This window comes from Emys orbicularis, chromosome 1 (assembly GCF_028017835.1).
Source record: "Emys orbicularis isolate rEmyOrb1 chromosome 1, rEmyOrb1.hap1, whole genome shotgun sequence".
NCBI lineage: Eukaryota > Metazoa > Chordata > Testudines > Emydidae > Emys > Emys orbicularis.
In genome coordinates, this window is record NC_088683.1 from 172,162,259 (window position 1) to 172,189,437 (window position 27,179).

A 27,179-nucleotide genomic window follows, 5' to 3' on the forward strand; every position below is an offset into this window, starting at 1 on the left:
ATTACTCTATCTGATGTAACATCAGTTTAGAATACAAACGAATTACATAAAATAGTTTTACCTGGCTGCAGCACAATGCTGGCTTCTTTAGTTGTTCTGAAGGCCCCTGTGGCTATTTTTATAAATAAAGCAGAATTAATATTTATAATGAGGATATTAAGCTTATGTATGAGCTTAGCAGGAGTGAAGAAACATTTGTATAATAATAAGCAGCTAAATAGAAGCAAATGCAGAAACGAGGAAAAAGGAGGGCAAGGATCAGAGTCAGACAGTCAGCCAGCTCAGGAGGACCTGGGAGAAGAAAAATGCAGGTTTCCGAGAATTGTTGCAAGAGTTCCACAGAGGCAAAGCAAATCTTTAGTGCCCACTGGAGGATAGTGAAACTTTTCCCACAATTGAGTTCACCTACATCTTTAAGGTAAGGTTGAGGTGTAAAAACCTCTACAAGGTGCAGAAAACAGCGATGGGATGAGTCACGCACACCTGACGAGTCTTCCATCCTCTAGTACTAAGAAAATAAGTCTTTATCACTTGATCAAAGGAGAACTCCTCTAGCCAGCTATAATAATAGGTCTTCTTATCTTCTCTATGGTCTAATTGCTGGAGGGCAACATCACACGTTGTATTGCAGAGTTCCTTTGTGTCAAATATTAAAAAAATCTACCTTTATGCAAATGGACTTAACATAACCAACTGCTGACTTTTCTCCCAATATGTTGTCCCAAGTAGTGGGCACATCTGGCTAGCAATGCCAAGAAACTTTACCAATATGCAGGAGGCATTTTCTCAGAAACTTTTTGTATTTATTTTTAAAGTTCAATTTGGTTGTCAGGGGCAAGCGATCCAAACACTGAATGCAAGGGGTATTTGATCCTTGACTGCCATTTTAAAGCTGCAGCTAAGCAACCAAACTGTGGAAGAAATCATTCCACTCCAAACCTAATTACCTATTTTTAGAAGTCAGAGGTTTTAATTACATGGGATAGAATGAGATTGAACTACCACTTCTCTGAATGGTACCTGTTCTCTATGATAAATTTCCTATTGTCATGCAAAGTAACTTCAGAAATACATAGATGACAAATTGACTATGGGAGGAGAGCAATAGGTCGTCTTATGGAAACCAGTCTGGACAGAAACATTGCAAGCTAGGTCTGATTCTACCTAAGAGTTACTCCCCGTTCATGTATTTTACTCCACACCTTAATCTCCCAGGGCCGCCCAGAGGATTCAGGGGGCCTGGGGTCTTCGGCGGCAGGGGGCCCCCCACCGCCAAATTGCTGCCAAAGACCCGGCACTTCGGCAGCGGGTCCCGGGGCGGAAGGACCCCCCGCTGCTGAACTGCCACCGAAGACCCGGAGTGGAAGAAGCTCCGGGGGGCCAGGCCCCATGAGAGTTTTCTGGGGCCCCCAGAGCGAGTGAAGGACCCCACTCCAGGGGCCCCGAAAAACTCTCATGGGGGCCCCTGCGGGGCCCGGGGCAAATGGGCGGCCCTCTCTGAGCGGCCCTGAATCTCCCTTTGTTTTCAAAGGAACTAAGGGTGGGAGTAAAGCATTCCTAAAAATAGAAGAGGCCAATGGTGTCCTTTACAGACCTAGTTTGTGGGACTAGGTCAATATGCACTATCAAGCCAATTTTATTTAGACCTCAACAGATCTGCCCCTGAGCCCACTGAAGTCAATGGCAGCTTTTTGCTGACTTCAGTGGACGCAGGACCTGGCCCCTAGCAGTATGTGCTGACCATTGGCTTAGGCACTGCTTCACAGAAAAACCAAAACAAATCCTGACCTGAAGAAGAGCTCTGTGTAAGTTTGAAAGCTTGTCTCTCTCTCTCACCAACAGAAGTTGGTCCAATAAAGGTATTACCTCACCCATCTTGTCTCTAACATCCTGGGGAAAACATGGCTACAACAACACTGTATAAAACAAACCCTTCATATTTAAGAGATTGTGCAAACCATTATTACATATTACTTCAAATTGGAATATTTTTTCTCTTGAAACTAAAATTTATCTTCAAAACTGCTGTATAGGAAAAACATACCTAAAATACATTACACTAAGCTTGTAAGACTTTTCTAACCCCTACAACTCTGTCCCAATTCTTAACCACACAGTAAAATAAGATACCTGGATGCATTAAAATCAGTGTATTTAAGAAGACTCTTCTTCCCTGGTCCCCAGTTTTTAAATATTGTATGAGCAGCAACAGGAGGAGTGATTTTATGATGTGCACATCTGTTCACTGAAGAACACCTAATTTCACCCGATTGCATACAACAGCTGTCAGGTTATTTGCGATTATTATCAATCTGGGCAGATTCAAACAAGTGACCTTAGAAAAAAAAGGCTCCACCACAGTGGTCACTATGAAAATTTACGTACATTTATCATGAAGTAGTATTTAAGAAATCAGGATGTTCCCCATCCTGGGATTCGGAAAGGCTATGTTCTTAGCTACTGTGGTGCGGAACGCACGTGTGAACTTTTTAAACTGCAACCACTCTATTACCTATTAGAACACACACAGACTTAAACTACAAGTTCACATACCTTAAACATAGATACAAGATCCTCAGCAGACATGCAATTAAGCTGTTCTCTTGACAGTTCGCAGTCTGGCAAAAAATACAGCAGGACTTCCCTAAAAAATTTCAACAAAATATGGTATATGTCAGTATCCAAGATTCCTTTAACCTCAAGTCTTGTACTGTGGAGACTAGGGGACCCAGTCAGAGTGCTTCTTATTAAGACACCTACTAGAAACTCGCCCTTCTTACTCTGGTACCATGGATTGGACTCTATGGAACAAACCAAACTGTGCTTTAGATATGCCAGGACAAAGCTTATAGCACTATAACGCCTCACACTCAGTACAAAAGATATTATTTGTGAAGAAAGATTAAAACTATACATCCAAAGACTGCCTGAAAACATAACACAATATATTAAGGCTAGTGGAAATTTTGGAAAGTTGGCAATTTTGATTTAAAATACAGTTTTTATGATCACCACCAAATTGGGAAAAATAATACCTTGTTTTTCAACTAGCTATATACAATAATAAACAATATTAATTTCTCTGGCAGTGTGACGGGGCTGCCTCGCCCCGCACTAGCCCCGGCAGCGCCAGACAAGTAGCTCTGTCGGCGGAAGTCCCGCCCCGCTCATACTGGGCATGCTCCAAATGCTCAGGGAGTATAAAAAGAGGGAACTCAGCTCAGTCTGGGCTGGCGGCCGCAGGAGAAGCACCTATAGGGAGAGCTCCGGCCGAGGACCAGCCCGCACTCTTGAAGCTACCGGGAACCGAGGCCTCTCCAGGCCGGTGCGAAGCCCCACAGCGGGAGGAACCAGAGGAGGCAACAGACCCTGAGACTAGCGGAGAACCAGAGGACCCGTGGGAGACCCCAACGGCTGAGCTGGTAGGAAGCAACCAGGGGGGAGTGACGGACTGGTATCTTGGCCCTGGTAAGCCTCAGCATGTTTCGGTAGGACCGGCCCCGGTAAGCCTCAGCGTGTTTCGGTAGGACCCCCCCCCACTGAGTCAGTAACAAGGTCCTACTCCCCGTGACGAGGGCCAATTCCCTGGACTCTGGCCACTAGGCTGTGCAGCCCTGGGACGAGGGCTAATTCCCTGGACTCTGGCCACTAGGCCGTGCAGCCCTGTGACGTGGGGGTTAAACCCTCACAGGCAGCCACAGAGAATCCATTGTGGAATCCATTGTTTCTAAAATTAAGGAACTGGACCTTTGGTCTGGATATAATTTTTGGAAATTCTGGTGCAGTTTTCAATTCAGGTCTTCAATACTATGTCAATAAGGGGCTGGAATAGTATTTTACACTAAGAGATACCCTTTTAACCAAGGATGCCCAAAGATTTTAAAGAGGTGTCATCCCTATTTTTCAGAGAGGCAGACTGAGGTAGAGAGAGGTTAAGTGTCTTTCATAATCACAGTGAATCAGTGGGAGAGGACAAGAACAGCACTAAGGTTCTGACTCCAGGCCCTGATCTAGTCCTTGGAAAGCCACAGAATAAAATCCCTCCCAGCCAATTCACTCAGCCAAAGGAAACGGTGTAGCAGTGTTCTCTGCCCTTGGGATAGTGTGACTTGCCCATACTAAGCGGTAACCTTTCTGGAACCTGTGACTTGGCTCCAAAGTCAATTCAGTCGACTGGCTGAATGGATAGTGGTTGCCCTTTACAGACATGGGGGTAAAGAAGGTAGCTGAAACAGGGAGAATGGGGGGCGGGGGGGTGACAGTGTTATTTGATAACTGTGTTATTTACATGGCTTAACCACAAGCCCAGTAATCTTTGTTTTGGAGCATTTGATTCCTGAATAGTTAAATATTTCCTATGCAGTATTTGTTTCCTACGTTTTAAATTCTCCACTGTTAGCACTAGCAACTGAATTATACGCACGATCAAAGACAGAAGTCCAGCATTCATGACAGCTCCATTTTAAGCTCTTGTAAGATCCCATTTTACTCAGTCAATTACTATGCAACAAATGAGGAAGGGAAATGAGTTTCCTGCAAGTTTCATTTTATCTGCAGAAAGCCTGGCCATAAAATCTGATGTTGACAGCATTTCAGAAGCCTATACAGATAATTACTTTTGATACAAACACATTAAGTCAACCACTTTCCTACAGAACTATGCTGAAAGGATGGTTTAATGCATTTTTTTTTTATTATTGGCAGAGCTGTCACCTGAAGAAATAGTTAGTACTTTGGGTGATTTTAGTGGACTTCTGGTCAATTTCAGCCACATGATAATTATAAGGCTGTTTTATCCTTTTGATTTACTTCTAATCTACAACTTTACTAGATGCTTTAATGTATGAAGCTAAAATTTCACTTCGTTCTACTGCAGCAGCTATTTGTCCACTAAATTTCTAACTTTAATTTGTCATGTTTCTGTATGCTTTGTATCCTTGGTTGAGAACCACTGGCATATGCATCTCTGGGGGTACAGAGAGGTCTTCCGGGGGTACATCAACTCACCTTGATATTTGTCTAGTTTTACAACAGGCTACATAAAAAGTATTAGCCAAGTCAGTACAAACTAACATTTCACACAGACAAACTGAGAAAGTAAGCAATTTCTCACTAATAGTGTGCTGTGACACTGGTGTATTTTTATGTCTGATTTTGTAAGCAAATAGTTTTTAAGTGAGGTGAAACTTGGGTTACACAAGACAAATCAGACTCCTGAAAGGGATACAGTAATCTGGAATGGTTGAGAGCCACTGGCTTATGCGTACTTAACATCGTTCTTGTTAAGGTGGAATATATTTTAAGGTGTTTAGTTGTGTGCTTACACCCCCTCTCTTCTTGTACATAGTATTTCTTCCCCAAATAACAAAAGAAGTAACAATTAGCAATATTTCCTCTGAAGACTGTTAAAGCACATTCAACTGTTTTTGAATGTTTGTTCTACTTAGCTGGGAAAGATTCCTCACTCTCTCAAAGTGGGTTATATAATACGTGCACTCACAACCTTAAAGATACAGCTGGCAACTGTTACTGAATAGATGCAAAAAGAAATAATTTCATAGTTTTGCTAATCCAAATCTCTAAAGTTTTTTCACACACACGACGTTATCATTTTGCTAAGTGTCATGTAGACAATTGGCGTAATAATGTCCCCAGCCACTAAGATCCATCCTCTTCAGCAGCAGGCATCTCATCTGGTCCCACTTGGCACCTTCACATATGATCCAACCCACTATCCACAAGAAGGTACACAGTCAGTCTTTCCCTTCCTGGTGGCTTGGGAAATAGTCCATAGTCAGCCACAGGGACTATGGTCAACAGGGATTATCTCCCACGCCTTGCTTCAAAGGCAGATAAGTGCAACCCTCATTTCACCCTGTTAAATCTGGCATTACAGTGAGGTTGTGTGACGGGAAAAGAGCCAACATCCTGGAAACTAGGATTACAGTTACACAAAAACCAAAAGCCAGGAACTCAACTGGTTAAAAGAGGAATATATTTCATTCTCAGTTAAATTCATGTTCTTGTTAAAAGCTTTGCTAGTGCATGTTACTTAGCATTTACTGAACTTGATTTTTCTAAATATACAAACAGCATTGTGCAATAAAGTTAATGGACCAGATATTCAAAACTGAGCCTAACTTCTGCAAAAGTCTAATTATGTAGACCCCGATTTACGTATGTGCATCTGAGAAGAAACATCTATGTAAGCTGGGCACACTGAAGTGCATTGCATACACTTTTGAAGATCTGATCCGATTTTTGTAATATTTTGGGCAGTCTACAGAGCATTCCAATTCTATCTGGATTCCCTTCTGTACCTTTGAAATAGAGACTGCTCAGTGAAGGCCAGATCAATAGCTGCAATTGCTCTGATGCAGTGAAAGTATTAGAACTGTTCAAGGCATTAGCCACCGAAACACTCACCTTAAAAGAGAGGTTAATGTTTCTACGGTTTTCTTTCCAGACATACACTGGGAAGACTCTCCTATGTGTGCCACAGCACCCGTCTCCTGCATCGCAACTTGGACTTTTCCTTCAGCGCATCCTTCTTGATCTTCAGCCAATGCACTAGATATAAAGCAGACAAAAGATCATTTTAAAGTATTACACCAAAAGAAGCCAGAGACATACTTTCTATCATCTTATTTATCAACCCCACTGAGTTCCTAGAGGGAGCAAGGAAGTAAGGTACAATAAAAGAGACAGCATGGAATCCTGATTTTCCAACGGATTTAGGAAGAACATAAAATATGTTTAGTCACCTGAGGATACTGGCCCAGCAGACTTGGAAATGTGCATTCTACACTACTCTAATCCTAAAGTGCAGACTCTTACAAATCGTGACTGATTCCTCTGATTTTAGGGAATGATGGATGGCTTGCTCTGGGCCATTCATCCAGGGGGGAGGTGTCTGCTTAACAGAAAAAAGCCTGCACTACAGGTTGTAGGAGCAGGAGTAAAAGGATGACTGGCTAATTGGGCCTCCTTGATATACTTGCAGCAAAGCACTGAGGATCTGGTGTGCACAAATTAAACGTCAATGAACAGGAAATTTTGCAAGCCAGAATTCAGGAATATCAAGTTGTGCTGCATTGACGATCCTTTTATATCTACGTGGGCATCAATAAGGTAATTTATAATTTTACACTTATTAGAAATATAGTCAAATTAAAGTTATACACAGTTGTGAAGCTTACTAAAGAGCAAGTATTAAGCACAGAGCTGGAATTGACTAGCCCCTAGTACTATTAAACTGGCATTGCAGATTCAAAAGTATCAACAAAATAGCTGAATAGCTACATTTGTGTAGCATCAGCAACAGAGTGGGCAACAGATTAAATAATTTGCTGAATAATTAACACACACGACATATTTTGGCCTTTTTTCTTTATTTGTATCAAGATATTTTATTGCTTTCAGTACAATATAGGCTGAGTAGATTATATCAACATCATATATTTTACTTGTATTTGAGAAAAGTCATTAAAAATGGAGTCTGCTTTATATGCCATCCAGAGTGCTTCCTCTGGTTGAGATTTTTAGGACAAATATACCAGGAAATTCCCACAACTCTGCTACATGGCATCAAGCATAGAAATTAACCCAGCAGTAAAAGATACAATGTAGGCAATAAAGGGTTGAGTTCATTATTGTGGAAAAAATATTTATCTGTTTACCATCTCAACCTCATATAGCATTATTTTAAAGTCGGCATTTAGGCTACTCAGTCTACTTTGCAGTGAGCTTACCTAATTGTGTTAGGTTACTTATGTTTTGAACCGAAAAACTTTGTAGCTCTTTCATTCACTCACCCAGTGAAGTTAAGGATGGTGGCAAAAGCCCCACTTTGGCCCCATCTTGCCAAGTGGGGAAGTCAATGGGAGCAGAGGCTGCTGATCATCTGACAGGAGGTGCTCAACTCCTTGCAAAGTTATGCCTTTATATGTATGCATATTTGAGTGAAAATCTAGTTACATGTAGCATCACAGTTAGGTATCTTACTGTAGCTGCATACGGAATTATTGGGTCTCATTTCACACAAAAGAATATACCGGTTGCTGAAGATAATTTAACTTGATTAGGGAATCTGAAGTCTTAGAAGAGAACTTGGCTTTTATATATAGAGTGAACACCTGACAGCAGAATATTTTTTTTTAGCCCCTTCCACTCAGTTGTAGTGTGCTGTGTTTTTAAGCCTCTGCCTTTCTCTTGAAAAGAATGGGAGCTGTATGTGCAACAGGAATGCAGGATTTGGCCCAGAGCTTTTATTACTAGAACTTTTATCAAATCAAGTTATTAGGAAACTAAAGGAATTTTGAAGCAGCACAATGTGGATATAGTTTATTTCAGAAGACACTGATTTAGAACAAAAAAGGTAAGAGCAGGTAAAATACAATTATGCATTAGCAACTTTTCAAAATTAAACAGAATTACCACTTTACTTTAAATAAGAGCTAAAGAATAATTTAAGTAAGTATTAAGGAGCAATCCTTATTTTCAGTCTAATTTTACATTTATGTAACTCCACTGACTGTAATAAAGTTAGTGCCAATTTACACCGATGACTGGACTAGGCCTTAAGTCTGAAAGTAAGTCTTTTGAAATTAACACAGTTTTTAGCGTCAATAAGTAAGATCAGTAAAAATGTGTTTAATATACTGCCAAAGCCTCTACAAATGTAGTATAAATGGAAGACATAAAATGCTAAAACATTCTTAACCGCACACTGAAGCTGGTAGTTACCGCTATAACCTGTGAGATCATTACTGTATTCCTAACTCAGTGTTTTGTATAGCATATTCAGTGTTTGCAATACATTGCAATATTTGGTATCATTAGCTACAGTACCATTACAAAACATTTTGGAACAGCCCCTTTGCATTTTGGTAATATTACTATTCTCACCTTTCCAATTTTGAAGAAGGCAAATTATTTCCCTTTATTTTTGTAGCATCCTTCTGATCAAAACAAATATACCTTTGTAAGTCACACTGTTTCTGTTTTCCTCCAAACGAACCTAAACATTTTGCAAAACACATTAGATGAAAAACAAATTGTTGACTTTAGAAACCACTTTGAAGTAATTTCTTTAAAGAATGCTTTAACACTAGCTTATGTTGAAAAAGGAAGTTATCTATCCATATATATCATTTTAAAGATACAGGTCTGTCACATCTTACGTGCATTTAACATGCGCGATTTCAGCTTTACGCGGTCGGCAAAAACAAAAAACAAAACAAAGAGAAAAATAACAATTTTAATACTGTACCTGTAGTGCAGGCGATTCCGCCCGCCATTGAACTCAATGTAATTTTGACTATGCACGGTTTTCGCTTTACGCGCTAACTGCGCAACGGAACCCCCGCGTAAGATGAGACAGACCTGTAGTCATTTACAATTGTCCTTTGAAATTAAAATCTGTCCTCCAGGTGAATATTCAGTTCCCTGGCCTAAGCACACAAAGATTTTGCTTCCAATTAAGTATTTCCCAGTAGTCATATGATAGTGAGATTAGTGTCAGTTGCAAGTCCCTTTTGTGTATATTGTTGTTTTGTTTTAAATATTCACAGCAATTCTGTAAACATAGTCTAGATTGAAAGTACAAACACTTTTTGATCTTACCTTTGTTCAACCAAAGAAATTCTTTACTTTCCCCACACTTAGACAAATCTTCAGTCTCATCCTCAGACACCATTCCCTAAAACACACAAAATTTAGTTTATCTTTCTATATTTTAAGAAACTGTCTTCTCCTAAAAAGCCATGGATCTACCTAGCAAAGTTAAATCACAATATAATACATGTTAATTGGAGGTTAACTCCAGGTTAAATTCAATTTGGGTTTGATTTTGATCTTGCTTCCACAGGCATAAGTCAGAAGTGACCCCATCACGTCAATCGAATCATACTGGCAGAATCAGGCCTTACATGTTTCCTTGATATTTGTCTTCTCAGCTCAATGTTGTACTTGTGCAGTTTTACAGATCAACTCTCCATTGTTTTTAACCAGATGTAAATAAAGGGGGGAAATGTGGGCAAACTACACGTGTTTTGTAGATCTGGTGAAAAAGATCCTGCTGCTTAGCAAGCAGTTTGATATTTTTAAAATGTTCTAAATATGGCTTTATTCTGGCCCTTATTCAGGAAAGTAAACTCATGAGCAGTCCCACTGAATACAGTGGGTCTACCTCTATGCTTTGTTAGGCACGGACTTAAGAAAGTTTCATAGCAGCAACATATGAAAGGAACTCTGTAGTGGCCTAAAGATAGGAAGCTGAAAATGAGTTATCGTATGATCTGATTAGCTTTCTCATGTTATAAAAAAGAGAAAAAAGTCTAAAGTATTCTGATTGCCAGTTTGAAGCCCACCATAGTGGTGATTTTCTGTTAGCCTTGTGTGACTATTTCAGGCTAGTGGCCTTTCATGTAATCCACTGTTCTTTCACTCAGATTTTTGTTCAGTGTGACATTCCCAATACAAATGTCTTGCAGGGAAGGGAGGGATCTTTTCAGTGCTATGCAGCATTTCATCCATTGCCCCATTTGCTTTGAATGTGCAAACTAAGCCCTTGGGACTCTAACCTTGGTAGAAAATGAGAGGCCACTGTCTGAGAACAGATTTGGCACAGTTCCCCTTCAACGCTGTGAGAAATCAGTCTCACAAACAAAGCAGCATTTGCTTTCTGCCAGGTGTCCCCTAGGATGCTTTGCCATGAGAGGGCAGGGTGGGGACAACAGGGAGGCACTGACATTGTAAAACAGAGGACAAAAGCCTTAGTGCGCCAATGGCTCCTAGAGAAGAGGTAGTGGTGGAGATGCACAGGAAGAGCTCACTGCTGCCTGGAAAAGAGAGATAAAGGGCTAAAAATAGAGGGAGGGAAATTAGCTGCCAACTCATTTTGCCATTGTAAGCAGAACTTCTAGCAGGAGGAAGCGTGGTTAATGTACTCAGCTGGGACTCAGGATGTCTGGCAGAGATGGGAATTGAACCCTGATCGGACGCCTCTTCACCTGGTCATTTAACTTGTGCCTCAGTTCCTCATATGGAAAAGGAATAACATTTCCTTCTTCTACCCTTCATCTGTCTTGTCCAGTTAGACTGTAAACTCTTCAGGCCAGGGGCTGCGTATGTACATGTGTAGTCCCTAACACAATGGGTCTCTGGGATAGTGCATTAATGTGATTAATACAATTAGTTAATAGGGGGCACAATCTTTCCCCATAGTGACCTAGCAACAGCACTAAGCTACCTCCAGTATCCTCGAAGACAAGGCACAGCACGTCTCTCACAGATTACTGTAGGCCTTAGTGTCCAGAAACGGTAGCATTAGCAGCTAATTACGGGTTTGTCTACATTGGGGGTTTAACCGCAGTTACTCAAGCTAGTTTGGAGGGAAAATACCTGAGCACACAAGACAGAATTCATTAGAGTGCAGTAACCCCTCGTTTACCGTGAATTGTGTAATACTCTTTCAAAATACATTCCCGAGCTTTATAAGAACTGTGGAACTGTGCCTTATGCACAGCAGCACACATCTGCCCCAACAGTGGATCTCCTTACACTGAATTGGTTTGCTATGGACTGGTAGCATTGCAGAGTGGCCCGTTTTCCCAATGGTGATTGCGAATCGCTTGTCCGTGTGTGGGGACACTGCAGGTTGGTATGCTGCTGCTGCTGCTAGTTCAGCACAGATCTCAGAAAAAGTCACCTTCGCCATCCTGAAATTCTCTCACCGCTGCTGGTCATCCCAGGTCTGCCTAGTGATCCTATCCCACCAATCCACACTGGTTTTCTAAGTCCAGAAACAGCACTGTAATGTGTGACATTGCTCCAAGAACAGCTCCTGTAGTAGCAGTTGCTTGGTATCAACCTTGTCCTTGTCTTCCTTCCTCCCCCGCTGAAGCTGCTGCTGCCACATCATGTGCTTGGTGGTGCGTCAGGCACAGTCCAAAACACAAAGCTGCCTGACTTTGAGAACTGAAATACAGCCCAAGTAGCCTCTGCATATTTGCAGTTGTCAGCACAGCAGCATGGAACACAGTTAGGTCTATACTGGCTGATAGCAATTTCAAAATGGTGCTAGCCCACCCAGAAGGAGAGGAAGCGTTGAACAGAGAGAGTGGAATCATGGGATTTAAAAAAAAAAATTGACTCCAATTCCCAGAATTCCATTGGCTTCCTCTACTCATCCCACAATGTAGAGCGAGAGAAATCCCAGAAATGCCCACTGCTCAGAAGCGAAGCTAAGGACCAGGGAATACCCTTTGAGAATGCCACACACTTAGTATGCAGCAAGCCCCCACCCTGTGCATACAATGATGAGAACTGAAAAGAGAGCACAGCTGCCCCATGTGCCCACTATTAACTGCAGCTTGTGTACAGCGTGTTAACTAACACAGAGCAACTAACTGTGGATTAACCACCGGCTCATGGAGACAAGCCCTACGTTTAACTTGGATTTCAGCTTTCCTAGTGGGAAAGTGAGTGAGGAGGACCATCACAGTATATAACTCACACCTTCCACATGAAAATTAGGCAATACTGCTTAGCACTTCGATAGCATTTAGAATCCAGAGATGTCACAGTGCTTCATGAAGCTAGGTAAGCAGTAATTTCTCTGAGTCTCTCTTCCCCTATTTGTAAGATGGCTAAGTGACTTGTCCGAGGTAATGTGGTCAAATCAGTGGCAGAGAATCAAGCATAAAATCTCCTCTGCTGACTCAGAGGCCAGTTAAATATGTGCCTTGGCTGCTGCCACATCTGTGATATAGTTTCTTTTGTTCACGAGTTTGTTCACGGTTTGAACGGAGAAAGAATACTAAAAAAATGCCCCATAAATAAGGAGTTGGCATATTACTACGTTTTCAGAGATGGCAATAATGAAAAAGGTATTCAGCCAAGAACGAACTAAACAGTTAAAGCTAATGACAATCCTAATAGATTGTCCCTCAGCAATTACTTCTGCTGATCCCCACATTTGGGAGCAAGCTCCCCGGAGCAGCAAGTCTGAGCCATCTAAAACCATGAAAGCTCTGGCTGCATGCATGTCCCCTTGCAGATGTCTCCTCTTGCATGGAGATATAGTGCCCAGGGGAGGCATGAATCAGCGTTCACATTGCGCTCCCCGTCAGTACCCAGCTCAAGCTGGGGAAGGAATGATCCAACCAGCGGACCAAATTCAGCGATGAATCCTGGTCACAAGCCACCTGAGGCATGTTGTGCATACTCTAAGAAGAAGAAGAACTGCCCAGAGTACTGGGGAGAGATTTCCTACTCCATCACGTAGATACTCCATTACTTAAAGTAATACTCCAAATTTTAACATCTCTAACAAACAGTATATAAAACTACCTAGATTCCTCAGTGTGTGTGAAACCTTTCATACTCTTGTCAGCAGCCACCCCTCCCAGGTATCTAACTGGTTTCATTTTGTTGATATTTGCACCTCCAAATCAGTCCTCTCCAACTCCATCACTATTTTATCCCCCATCTGTTTCAATTTCTCATAACCCTCATGAATGGCCTACTCAGGAACTATTTCAGATACAAGATCTCCACCTCATTTCCGTTGGTTCCATCTGATCCACTTCTTGCTTAGGACAAATGTACAATGTTCTTTATTCTGTCCTGCCATTTTTTCATCATAATTTATGTCATATATACAGCGTACTACTGATGGAGCTGCCAAGTTTTATTACCTATTAAAAAGCATCCGGATAATTTCACATCATTCCTAGACATTAAGCCTCATAAACCAAGTTTTAGCCTGGAGCGAGGTTTTACAGCCATTACAAATGCTAAAAACCAGGGATTGATAATGGAACAGATGGCAGGGCTTTATTTATAGTGAGAGCAGTGAGCACTGTTTTGACAACTGTAGAGGCTGAAGTACAGAATAACTGCTTTTACACAGACACTGATTCTTCTCCATCCGGGTGCACCATCAGGTTTATCTGCACAGAAGCTAGCAAGGCTGCCTTTTTGATGGGCCTGTGTACAGTACTTTAATACAGTCTGCAGTAAAGGCAAATTGATCATCAGCTACAAATAAATCAGGTTGTCAAAAAAAGTTAAACCAAGATTGAGACATTAGATGCAGATGCAAGTGATGGGAAACCAAGTAATCTATTGGACGAGAATTATCATCACACTAATCTAAAGCATATAGGCATGCTTAAAGCAAGTCAATAATATATAGGAATGTTAAAAAGGAAGTAACAAGAACAAAGAAAGTTTCCTCACCATAAATCAATACTGCTGTCCTGGCTCATATATCTAGGATGTTATGTGCAAAACAGCAAAATGCCAAGGAATTACATCTTATTAATATAATTAGGATTTCAATTTAGTTTAGAGAAGCATTTACTATACTGCCTCTGTTAGGTGAGTTATAAATAATAACAACTAATTAGCCCAGATCAAACAGATAAATGACGACACAAGCAAAGGTGACAGCACCATTTTTGTCTACAAAACAAGTGATCTACAAAGATAGTTATTACAGGAGAATATACTGAGTATATCTTAGAAGTGGGATATAACAGTTAAGGTTCTGAGAATATTGCCTCAGGCACGAAGAAAAGTGGTGAAGCTAATGGGCTACTGTGAAGGGATCTACTCTCCACAGGTGCCGCCTAGTGGTCAGAGAGGGTGTGACAAGTGCTCTTCTGTCTTGGCACCCCCTATTGATAGCCTTTGGTGATCTGTCCTCTGCTATGGCTTGGCCCTCCGTCTGGGCCACAAGTTGTGTCCACCTGTTCCAGGGTATGTCAAGATTCCAACAAAGAGCTAGTTCTTCTGCCCAGCAAGAGGCTTCAGGCTTTACCTGGCCATAGCCCCAGACTTGGGACTCTCTGAGATATGGGGTCTTCCTAGTTCTGAGTCTCCAGCCCCATCAGGACGTGGGTAAGAGAACCTGGGCCCACCCCTCTCCACTAGGTTCCAATCCAGGGCCCAAGGGCAGGCAGCTGAACCCGGTACCCTGAAGTACTGGCCTCCCCGCTCAAGAGGGAAACGCAAAAGCTTGTAAACAAAATAAATCAAAGAAGTCTCCAACCTTGCAGATGTCCAGAGTCCTTTTCCCTCAGAGGTCGGACAGACCATCAATAGTCAGGGGCCCCAGCAGGGCTCTTTTTGGAGAGTTTCAGAGTGTAGGTCTGCTCACCTGCAAGCGAGCTACTCTGCTCCCCTTTTCAGCTTCTCCTCCAGCCTGTGCATGCACTGCAGGTTTAGCAGGGTGGAGCTGCCTGGGCCCAGAGTAGCTCCTTAACCCCTTCCACTTCAGTGTGGGGTCTATACACCCCATCACAGCTACCCATTCTATACCCATTTGGTATAGAAGATGTTATGAAGCATGATCATCAGATATTTCACTGATATGGACATGTGTACCTGTACTTTGTAAGAGTCATCTACATTGATATACCAGAGCCACTTTGATGTACTTCATTTGACAGATCAAGGACCAGATCTGCAGTTGGTGTGAACTGGCACAGCTCCATTGACTTACAAGGAGCTATCCCAGTTACACTAGCCAAGCGTCTGAGCCAAGATATTTAGTGAGAATATGTTTTGCCAGGGCAACCTGGGTCTATATGGCAAGAGACGCAAGTGTCTGCATACAGCCATTGTATCATTTTATGGCAAGCAGGGGAGGGGTTAAGATGAACTAAAGCAGGCCAATAACTGTCTGGTTTAATAATAACAAAAGCTGCCAAGGCAGTAAAAGGCAATTAATTCCTAATTTAATTCTTGCAGCTACAGCATAACAGAAAAGCAATGATATATCTACTGAGAGTAGGTATTTGTCTAACTTAATTAACCACCAGCAGCCTGAGATTAGATTGCCAGCTGTGATCACACAAATATACTTGGAGCAAGTAATAAATGACAAACATGATGTTTCCTTAACATATAACAAATAAAAACTGGTATATGTGAGCTAAGAAAAGCCTTCCAAGAACAGGCAGAATGACTGAGTAAAGGGGGTGCTCCATGCCAAGGGAGATGCAAACCTTAAATGCGAAGCACTGTTTGAAGTGGAGAGTCACACCGCCACTTAGCAGGGAAAAAGCAGTATCATTTGTCAAGAATGTTATAGGCATTTCTATGGTACCCAGCAATACAGTATTTAAGCACTGTTTGAAAACAGATGTAGGTTAGATTATACCTGACACTTGTGCTGCTGTGGAGTATAAGGCACACTGCCACTTTTTCTGTTTCCTGCACAAAGATTGGACACAGTAATAGTTCTTCCAGCTGAGGGAATACTGGGACTATTCTCGCTTAGCACTCACTGGTTCATCTCTCCTCAAAACCGAGAAGAGGAATGGCCATGTACACACTCCCTACTGTATGCCAAGAAGCTCAGACATGGACTAACTTCTGGATGGGATAGCATCTCAGAGCTCCCATAACTCCACACTGCCCCCACTTGGGCCAGAAATGTAGTGATACAATCTGACTCAATCTGTGGATGGTAAAAGCAGCTGGTGCTGGGCACTTGTTCCTAACCCATGTACTATGTCATTTCAGCAGTCACGTACCACTTTACTGTTTGATTCCAAATGCAGTTCCATCCTTATCTTTAGGTAATCTATATTTGTACTACTACTAACTCAATCATATGTTAAACTTTCCCTGTTCTAGCTATCTCATCGATAGTATGAGTATGTGTAGGTGGGCTGGAGTAGGAAATGAAGTGACAGCTGGTCCAATCTAACCCCTGGTTTGATGTTGTTATAATAACTGCTTGGAAGGTAGAATGCAGATTAGTAAAACAGGAGCCAAACCGTTACACTTGACATAAGTAGCTACGTGGTCCAAGTGACATCTGATCTGCCAATACTTCACTTGCAAGTGAAACTTGAGTTACTTTAGAAATAATAAGATCTGAAATGGTTTGAAAAGTATCTAGTAGAGTGAGCGATAAAGAACTATTCCATACTTGCACTCCAAACAATCCCAGTCCGTTTGGGTATTTTTTCCCCGGGTTCAGACTTTCATTTTTTGGCTGGTACTGTAAGTAAAAATGCCAGAATACCACAAGTAATGTGATTCACGTAACATTTATGACCAACTCTGAAAGAGTAAGTACCAGACAACGAGAGAGCCTATTCTCCTGACAAGAGTGGCTTGAACAAGTTCTGCCCAAGTCACAACTTTTATTTTTATTGTTCGTATGGTAGTAGCATAGGTCCTGTTTTAGAGATGGGAAAACTGATGTTAGGTAAGTCACTTACAGTGTGTGCCTCAGTGAGTCAGTGGCACACCTAGGAACACAAACCAGGTGTCCCAACTCCTACTTCTCATCTCTTATAGACCATGCTGCTGCCTAAAAAAAACACTATTTGCATGTTGCTAGACATTTCTATATAGGAAATACACACTATACGTAGGACTTACAACTATTATAATTAATCTTGGTCATCACACTTGATCACAGAAATGTAGGGCTGGAAGGTCCTCACAAAGTCATCAAATCCAGCCCCCTGCACTGAGGCAGGACCAAGTTTGCAGGTGTGCCTTTCATATTATCTCCTTGAGAAACTGCCAGCTCTCCTGAACTCCTTTTTTCCTTAGATTTTCTTCCCATGGGATCTTGCCTACTAGTTATCTAAGTCTTTTGAAGTCCTTTGTCCTTAATCTGCTGCTCTCACTCCTTCCTTTCTCTAGAATCATGAAATCTATCACTTCATGACCACTTTGACCCAAATTCCCTTCCACCTTCAGATTCAATACCAATTTTTCCTTGTTGGTCAGAATCAAGTCTAAAATGGCTGTCCCCCTGGTTACTTCCTCCACATTCTGAAACAAAAGCTGTCTCCAATGTATTCTTATGGGAAATTTAGTGTTTTTTTTCTTATTACTTTTCCAACAGATGCTTGATTGTTATCTATTGCCACAAACAACGATGGATTGTTATCTATAACAATTTCCTGTGTTAACATCCCCATCTGGAAGTGAGTTATGAGCTATTGGTATTCAAACCTTCGCTGATGTTTCTTTTGACTACAAGGAAATTATTTGGCTTTCACTTCAGGAGTTCAGCCAGACACTTTTCTTATATCAACAGCTATATTTTAACGTATGCCTGCAATTAGTCCCTGCTGCATCACAACTTCTGCTTTATTTGCAGGTTCTCCCCTTTATCCATTTCATGTGTCGTAAGGTAAGTCAGTGTCAATTTTTTTTTTGTCACACTCCTCATATTTTAAAGGGGCTTTACTGGACCACAGCACGACCACAAATTGATTTAGTAACTTGATACTGCCCGTGGCCTAGCTCCCTCTTATGCTTTACTGCATGGTTCTAAGATGGTTACTTTGTGCTGCTTTCAGGAAGTGATTTCCCTTTACTTTATCTTTGCAATTTTGCTCTATGTGCATCTTGCTATCACCAGACTCCCAGAGTTATTGTTAAAATTAATATCAAACAACTATGCTAGTTTCATCTGGCTTGTTGATATTCTTTTTTGTCATGGACAGAACACCTTGAGTTGATAAAGGCTGCTTTCTGTGCTATTCTGAATAAATTATGCTCCTAAGATTAACTGTAAGTATGTGCTAATTGCACGGACATAGTAGGTTTACTGTTTTATGGACTGATTTTCACTGCATTAGAAACACTACCTTTTCAAGCTTCATGACAAAGCAGCATTTTAGAGCAGATGATCCACAAGTAATTAAGGCAAGTAGCATTTCAAGTCAGGGGTTTAGAAAGCTCAAAGCCAATCAACTGAGAGTATTACTGGCTTTAAGTCATTTACCATGCTACATCCTTCTGCCGCGTAAAAATTCGTTCTGGTTTTCATCAGGCAGTGTGGACAGTAAAATGTTTTGTTAAGATATTGTTTTAAAATCTGATTAGACAAAATTATGCCACATCCCCAGTGCTGGCACAATGGTGCTAGCAGCCATTTCTAAAAAATGGGTTTCTAATAGGAAAAATAGAGGCATAAATGCACTCAGACTTCACTATGGATATTGACTACAGCTTATTTTACACAGTGCTTATGGGTTAAAAAGAAAGGTAAAAAGGCTTTTTACACAGATGATTTCTGGGTCACTGTCTTCTTTTTTAATTTTGGCAACTTCAGATTTCTCCAGAAGCATGTGTTGGCTCTCAGAAAGAGGCACCTGCAACAAGGTATGAGAATTGGAAGCAACAAGTTTAGCTAGTTTTAGCATGCCAACAGCACAGATGTTGAAGCACACCACATCACCCAGGATGAGAGTAAAATAATGCTCCAGGATGTTACACCTATTCAAACAGTGTGGCAACCTGCACATTTCAGAAATCTTAGCATTATTTAATAACTGGGCATTGCTGCTCTTGCCTTCTGCTTTTTAGGTAAAAATGCCCATAACATGCATTTTTTTTTATTACTACATTTCCATGAGATGCGCCAAAAAGCTGAAATATCCACAGTTCAAATCTGATTCTGTTTCTAGGGGCAAATTTTCAAGAGGGTAGTGTTCATTTTTCAGATGCCATTTCCACTTGTAAAATTTGTACTTGCGACTGAATTGTGTGTGCAAATCTGAATACTTGCACCCTTCACTACCCAACTGCAAGTGGAAATACAGATTTGCACCTGCAGTTCATTGTGTGCTATTTGCACCTGTCAAAAAGTATGCCAGGCATCAGTCTTCTGAATATTTGCCCCTGAATTTAATCCTGGCATTAAAATGAGGTCAATGTACAATATTCAAATCAGCATACACTAGCCATCTGTCTTTTCACACTCCGTTTATGACAAGGAGTCATTGAGCACCAAGAATGACCATACCATATTAAACCAATAGTCCATCTAATAGTGTATGCCATCCTCAACAGTCATTTGTGGCACCTTAGAGACTAACAAATTTATTTGGGCATAAGCTTTCATGGGATACAACCCACTTCCTCAGATGCATGGAGTGGAAAATACAGTAAACAGGTATAAATATACAGCACATGAAAAGATGGGAGTACCAAGTGGGGGGGTCAGTGCTAACAAGGCCAATTCAATTAGGGTGGATGTGGCCCATTCCCAACAGTTAACAAGAAGGGGTGAATATCAACAGAGGGAAAATTACTTTTTGTAGTGCTAACGAGGCCAATTCAATCAAAGTGGATGTGGCCTATTCCAGCAGTTGACAAGAAGGGGTGAATATCAACAGAGGGAAAATTATTTTCTGTAGTGACCCAGCCACTCCCAGTCTTTATTCAGGCCTAATTTGATGGTGTCAAGTTTGCAAATTAATTCCAGTTCTGCAGTTTCTCGTGGAAGTCTGTTTTTGAAGTTTTGCTGGGAATGGGCCACATCCACTTTGATTGAATGCCTCACTGATCATGGAAAACCAGTTAAGAAGGGCTGCAATTCTCAAAACAACTGCAAAGATTTTAATGGAAGTTCATGAATTTTTTTTTAATAGTATTTGCCCTTTCTTACATTTTTTTATTATTGGAAATGCACCTTCCAAGTTGATAAATACCCAGTATAAATCAAACTAATAAGCAAGCTACTTTAGGAAGGAGATCAAAAACAAAGAAATAAAGTGGTACTACACCAGTGAAACTCGGTGATCCTTCTCCAATAGGGAAACAGGAGGTATTTGTCGTTCACGAGGTCTTGCTTTCTTCTGGGAAATAACCCTGTGCTCTGAAATATCCCATCTTTTAGGGCCTCTTTTTTGTACATGTTGTTTTCTGCTACAGTTATCCAAACATGAAGATGACGGAGCTGGCTCTCTATGGAAAGCATTTCTTTGACTCACTGTTTTCTGAACACTTTCATTTTTCTTAAAGAAAGGAAACTGTCAGTTATGTCAAAGTAACCACTTCTCTTTTGGTTGGGTCATTTAACAAGAAAGCTTACAAACTATTTTACTTCATAACTCTTGAATTACACGAAGTTTGACCTTAGTAAAAGGCTGATCCAGAAACCACAGAGGCCAATGGAAAAATTCCCATTAATTTCCAATGGGCTTTGGATCAGACTCTTAATGTGTTAGCAGACTTCCTCTGCAAGATGAAACACCACTTCATTCAAAGGACAAAATTCTGACATGTACAGGTCTGAGGTAAATTAATGTGTCTTTAATTCCTTTCCTGCCTCTGCTAGTTCACAATGGAAAATAGTTATCCAAAGAGTTTAATTACTCACATTTATTAATAGAGTTCCGCTGCTGTCTCCACACTGAGTAACGGTGTGTGATTTGATTAAAAGAGATTTCTATAAAAATAAATGTAAACACATGCAATTCAGGAGTTTACAGTAATTTATGCCTGTCACAAAATCAGTAAAGACTCACTAATGGATTGTTCTTACCATCTTACATGTTCACTGTGAACTCTTGAGTTTAATATCTTTACTACTCCCATTACGGTAGTGGCAGGAGGCATTCACCACAGAAATAAGTTATAAATAACCTCTTTAAATACTTCTTCCCCTCCCATCCTTATGAAAGTCAACTCACCTTCTGGTATCTGCTCTATGCAGAATGAGGCTTTCTGGGGCATCTCTAGCTAAGGAGTTTTATAGAGAACTGACTCTGCTATCTGTTATGTTTCAAGAAGGTAGCAGAGGCTTTTGAAGACGTGTGTTTATTTAGAAAAAAAGGGGGGGATTAAACATGGTTAGCCCCCAATTCTGTTCCCCAACACCAAGTCACCACAGCACACTCTGAAGTAAAACAAGCTTTTATAAAGGCCTGGTTTATTGGTTAGAAATTCCCACCAAAGAACCTAGTAGTCAGAATTCTAACTCAAAGGCCACCCAGCATCTCTGTGCTAGCTAGCCGAATAGGCAAAAAAGTGAATATAACTTCTGTTTTCAGGGACTACCCAAGTAGACTCCTCAAGTTTCTGGAGAGCAGTTCCCCAAGCAACTCCTGTTCTTGACAGGCTGATCAGGAATGCAGTAAATTTCCTCTCTAATCAGATACAAGAGAATACCAAGAAACAGGCTCAAAACTCTACATACTCCCCAGTAAGCCTGACCTTCCTTCAGTGGCCAGGTGCCTCAGTAATGGTACTCTGGGGGAAATTCTATAAGCAGCACCGTGGATTCAGATAAATAAAAAAAATGAGGAGCGAGGCAGCTGGGAATTGTGCAATAAGCCTATTTGCTGCTTGTTGTTATTTTTAGGGCAGTCAATTAATAACTGTGATTAACTCAAAAAAATTAATTGCGATTAATCACAGTTTTAATCGCACTGTTAAACAATAGAATACCAATTTAAATTTACTAAATATTTCTGATTTTTTCTACATTGTCATGTATATTGTATTCTGTGTTATAATTGAAATCAAAGTGTATATTATTTTGGATTACAAATATTTGCACTGTAAAAATGATAAACAAAAGAAATCGTATTTTTCAGTTCACCTCATACAAGTACTGTAGTGCAATCTCTTTGTTGTGAAAGTGCAATTTACAAACAGATTTTTTTTTGTTACATAACTGCACTCAAAAACAAAACAATGTAAGGTATTTATGTGCCAGATATGCTAAACATTCGTATACCCCTTCGGCCACCATTCTAGAGGACATGCTTCCATGCTGATGATGCCCGTTAAAAAAACTGTGTGTCAATTTAATTTGTGATTGAACTCCTTGGGGGAAGAATTTTATGTCCCCTGCTCTGTTTTACCCGCATTCTGACATATATTTTATGTTATAGCAGTCTCGGATGATGACCCAGCACATGTTGTTCATTTTAAGAACACTTTCACTGCAGATTTGACAAAAGGCAAAAAAGGTACCAATGTGAGATTTCTAAAGAGAGCTACAGCACTCGACCCAAGGTTTAAGAATCTGAAGTGCCTTCCAAAATCTGAGAGGGATGAGGTGTGGAGCATGCTTTCAGAAGTCTTAAAAGAGCAACACTCCGATGCGGAAACTACAGAACCTGAACCACCAAAAAAAAAAACCAAAAAAACAAAAAAACAATAACCTTCTGCTGGTGCCATCTGACTCAGATAACGAAAATGAACATGCATCGGTCCACACTGCTTTGGATCGTTATCGAGCAGAACCTGTGATCAGCATGGACGCATGTCTCCTGGAATGGTAGTTGAAGCATGAAGGGACATATGAATCTTTAGCACATCTGGCATGTAAATAGCTTGCAACGCCGGCTATAACAGTGCCATGTGAATGCCTGTTCTCACTTTCAGATGCCATTGTAAACAAGAAGCAGATAGCATTATCTCCTGCAAATGTAAACAAACTTGTTTGTCTGAGAGATTGGCTGAACAAGAAGTAGGACAGAATGGACTTGCAGGCTCTAAAATTTTACAGTTTTATTTTTGAATGCAGTTTTTTTGTACATATACCTTTACCCCGATATAACACGACCCGATATAACACGAATTTGGATATAATGCGGTAAAGCAGCGCTCCGGGGCGGCAGGGCTGCATGCTTCAGCAGATCAAAGCAAGTTCGATATAACGCAGTTTCATCTATAACGCGGTAAGATTTTTTGGCTCCCGAGGACAGCGTTATATCAGGGTAGAGGTGTAATTCTACATTTGTAAGTTCAACTTTCATGCTATAGAGATTTCACTACAGTACTTTGTATTAGGTGAATTGAAAAATACTATTTCCTTTGTTTTTTTACAGTGCAAATACTTGTAATAAAAAATAAAAAAAAGTGAGCACGGTACACTTTGTTTTCTGTGTTATAACTGAAATCAATATATTTGAAAACGTAGAAAACATCCAAAAATATTTAAATAAATGGTATTCTATTATTGTTTAACAGTGCGATTCATCACGATTAATTTTTTTAATCACTTGACAGCCTTAGTTATTTTGTTTAAGTTACCAGCAGGTAGCTAGTTAAGAATGTAGAGGTTTATACTGTCATCCTCAAATTAGAGCTAGTAGATACCATTTAGATGAAAGGGGCATTTCACACCTCTCAGGGCTATTGTTTCAGACTGACTGCACACTCAGAGCACTACTGATTTCCACTTGGTTAATATTTACGTTTTTGTGTACCCCCTTTGAACAAAAATATATTTAAATGTAAGCTTAGATTATAGAGCACAGTTTGGCAGCCGGGGTGAATTTGGCAGCCACAGTTTGGCAGTCAATTTAGTTTGTGCCTCTTTGAGAGCTAGTAGACAGTTAAGTACATATATACACACTGTAAAATATGCTATGCTACCTTGAGAAATTTAGTAAAGCAGTGGTGACAAATATTTCAACCCCATGCAATATCTTTGGGGAATCACTGTTTGAAATTTATGAATGGTTTCATGTATGACAGTTCTACTCCCTGGGGGAGGGTTACCACAGCTCCTTCAGGAACAGAGAGAGAGAGAGAGAGAGTGTGTATGTGTGTACACACTCATCCCGGGATTGACGACAACTCCAGAGAAGTTCTACTCCCTGGGGCGTCTTGCATATACTCATTCAAGCTGGATTTTCCAAAGACTAAAAGACAAAGAAAGGGCTTTGAGTACAAAAGGCTGAGTCTAACCTGACTCAGGGCCTTCTTTTTGACTCAGCAGATGGACAGGACCTTTGGTTCTAAGGGTACTCCCATTCTTGCTGAATGGTTGGAAGAGACATCGCCTACCAGACACCCTATGTGAAGATGAGTGATTTTTGGTATGTTAACTAAATATGTAGGAACTTTCTTAAATTTTGTGTGTGTGTGGTGTTTTTTGCTCTTATAATAAATGAGTTTTATTGGAAGAGCTGTGTGGTCAAAGGTAAAAACATTGTGCTTGGAGAGAAGGCAACACACAGATGCTGGCCTTTAGGCAGACTTCCTTGTTGGGGACATCACAATGCATGGCAGGGGGCTGTACAGTCCTTAAAATCCCTTGTCAGGCGGAAGGGAGATGTGGGTCTCCACCCAAGAGAAGTGCTGGCTGGGAGCCAGAAATCTTATGCCCTCAAGTGACCAGAGAGGGGAAATACAGGTGCAGTTACTCTGAAACTGTGACAGCAATATTGCCCAAAGAGTACATGTTGGCATACAAATGGTTCACCAGCACACACTTCTATTATAAGTGTAACATAACAGCAATCTGAATAGACAAATCCTACCTCTCCTTTCATATGGGGTAGCTAGTTTAATAGTTTAATATTCGGTATTTAAGTATCTAGGGCCACATTTCTGTCCGCAGTACCACTGGCATAAAACTGGAGCAACTCCATTAAAATCAATGGACTTATCCTGAATTCTCATTGCTGTAGCTAAACAATAATATCCAACCCATGAAATGTAGGAATATTGGGAAATAATCACTGTAGCCAAGAAGCATTTTAATGAGTTATAAAGCAATAATTTTCACAAAATGTAATTTGACCAAAATCTTTTGTAACTTTCTTGATAGACTGTGTAGATATACCTTTTTACATAAACTTGTCACCTGGAGAAGTGTGGCCCCAAATTCAAGTGTATTTAGTCAAGCAACAACAGTTTTAAAAATGATTCAAAGTTGATTTCCAATGCTAAACAAATTTAGTGTCACATAAGACAACACTACAGCGTGCAAAGAGTAGCTATTCAGTAGTTAAAATGTTCTGTTTCCTTCAGTACAAAAGTTACCATTACACTCTGGAAACATTAAAGGTTTAGCAAGTCCTCTTGTCCACCTTCCTGAAACCTAACTGTAAGACTAAACACTATTTTGCTTGGAAAGATCCTTATGTGCAGTACATGCCCAATGAATGCCGGCTCCTCTCTGCCTGCTGAGAGTCCCCAAAGATGCTACTCCCACTGTAACAGCTGTGACAGACCCAGACCAGTGGGGTACAGGAGTCTGGTAGAGGGCAAATATACTGGTCACTGGAGGAGTAGTTTTCTGTTCCCTGAGTGACCAGAGCAGGGGCTGCACTAGAGTAATCAGGAACCTGCTAGAACCAATTAAGACAGGCAGGATAATTAAGACACCTGGAGCCAATTAAGAAACTGTTAGAATCAATTAGGACAGGCTAGCTAATCAGGGCACCTGAGTTTAAAAAGGACCTCACTTCAGTTTGTGGCGTGCATGCGAGGAACTGGGAGCAAGAGGCATTAGGAGCTGAGAGTGAGAAGACATATTGCTGGAAGACTGAGAAGTACAAGCATTATCAAACACCAGGAGGAAGGTCCTGTGGTGAGGATAAAGAAGGTGTTGGGAGGAGGCCATGGGGAAGTAGCCCAGGGAGTTGTAGCTGTCACGCAGCTGGACCAGGACCCACTCTAGACAGCTGCAGTCCACAAGGCCCTGGGCTGGAACCCGGAGTAGAGAGCGGGCCCGGGTTCCCCCCAAACCTCCCAACTCCTGATCAGACACAAGAGGAATTGACCTGGACTGTGGCTTCTACCAGAGGGGAAGGTCTCTGGACTGTTTCCCGACCCACATGGTGAATCTGTGAGGCGAGCAAATCTGCCAATAAGCGCAGGACCCCCCAAGGTAGAGGAGGAACTTTGTCACACAGCTCAGAGAAAGAAAAAAAATGGGACTCAGTATTTATGCTGAATCTTATCAGCACTTACAATTTTTTCAAGAAAAATGATAGTATTAAGTTGTCACAATAAAACATATGCACCTTTTTGTAAAGCGTGCAGGATGAATGCACAGCTGGAGCGATAGCCAATATGCATTCAGGTAGGGAAGACAATGTTTTACTGACCTTCTGGAGTTCTTTGAAGGTATTACCACCAAGATAAAGGCAAATTCAGTGGATGTAGTTACACTTAGATTTTCAAAAGGCATTTGACAAGGGAGAGCAATCAAAGATAAGGAAAGAAAAACAGGAGGTACAATACAGTGCTGCATCAAAAACACTGTCTGAAGAAGAGAAGAACACACATAGCTGGAAGCTTTTCAATTTGGCAAGAGATGAGTCAAGCTCCCCCTTACCCTCCAGACTCTGCAGGGTCAGTTCTAGGAACTGGTGAAAGTCTGTCCACATACAAGAGACCAGTAATTTACCAAAAGAGCACTGACATTTAGCATCTTACTGTAATTAGTGTTACCATTGTGACGTTACTGACATAACCTGTGACTGTATAGATCATTGTTGCAACCAAGGTCCTGTAGTGGCACCAAATCTTGTATAAAGGGGGTCAAATAAGGTGTCTAAGACAAGGTTATGGTTTGCTGGTTATGATTATTCTATCTGGGTGCATGTATCATTTTTGTATTTAAAGTTATGAATATTGGCTCTATACTGTCTGTATTT

At 40.9% G+C, this 27,179-nt stretch overlaps 1 protein-coding gene across 1 annotated transcript in view; it reads right to left on the minus strand.

The window, feature by feature from the left end:
• The window catches only part of MORC1 (MORC family CW-type zinc finger 1), a 99,528-nt gene that overhangs the window by 12,512 nt on the left and 59,837 nt on the right, over nucleotides 1-27,179 (minus strand). The window contains exons 18-25 of the mRNA XM_065423128.1: nucleotides 21,152-21,220; nucleotides 20,556-20,786; nucleotides 19,050-19,139; nucleotides 9,625-9,700; nucleotides 8,908-9,019; nucleotides 6,427-6,570; nucleotides 2,554-2,644; nucleotides 62-112 (exon numbers count right to left, since the gene is read on the minus strand). Coding sequence (XP_065279200.1) covers nucleotides 62-112; nucleotides 2,554-2,644; nucleotides 6,427-6,570; nucleotides 8,908-9,019; nucleotides 9,625-9,700; nucleotides 19,050-19,139; nucleotides 20,556-20,786; nucleotides 21,152-21,220 — 864 coding nt within the window. The remainder of the gene's footprint in view (nucleotides 1-61; nucleotides 113-2,553; nucleotides 2,645-6,426; nucleotides 6,571-8,907; nucleotides 9,020-9,624; nucleotides 9,701-19,049; nucleotides 19,140-20,555; nucleotides 20,787-21,151; nucleotides 21,221-27,179) is intronic.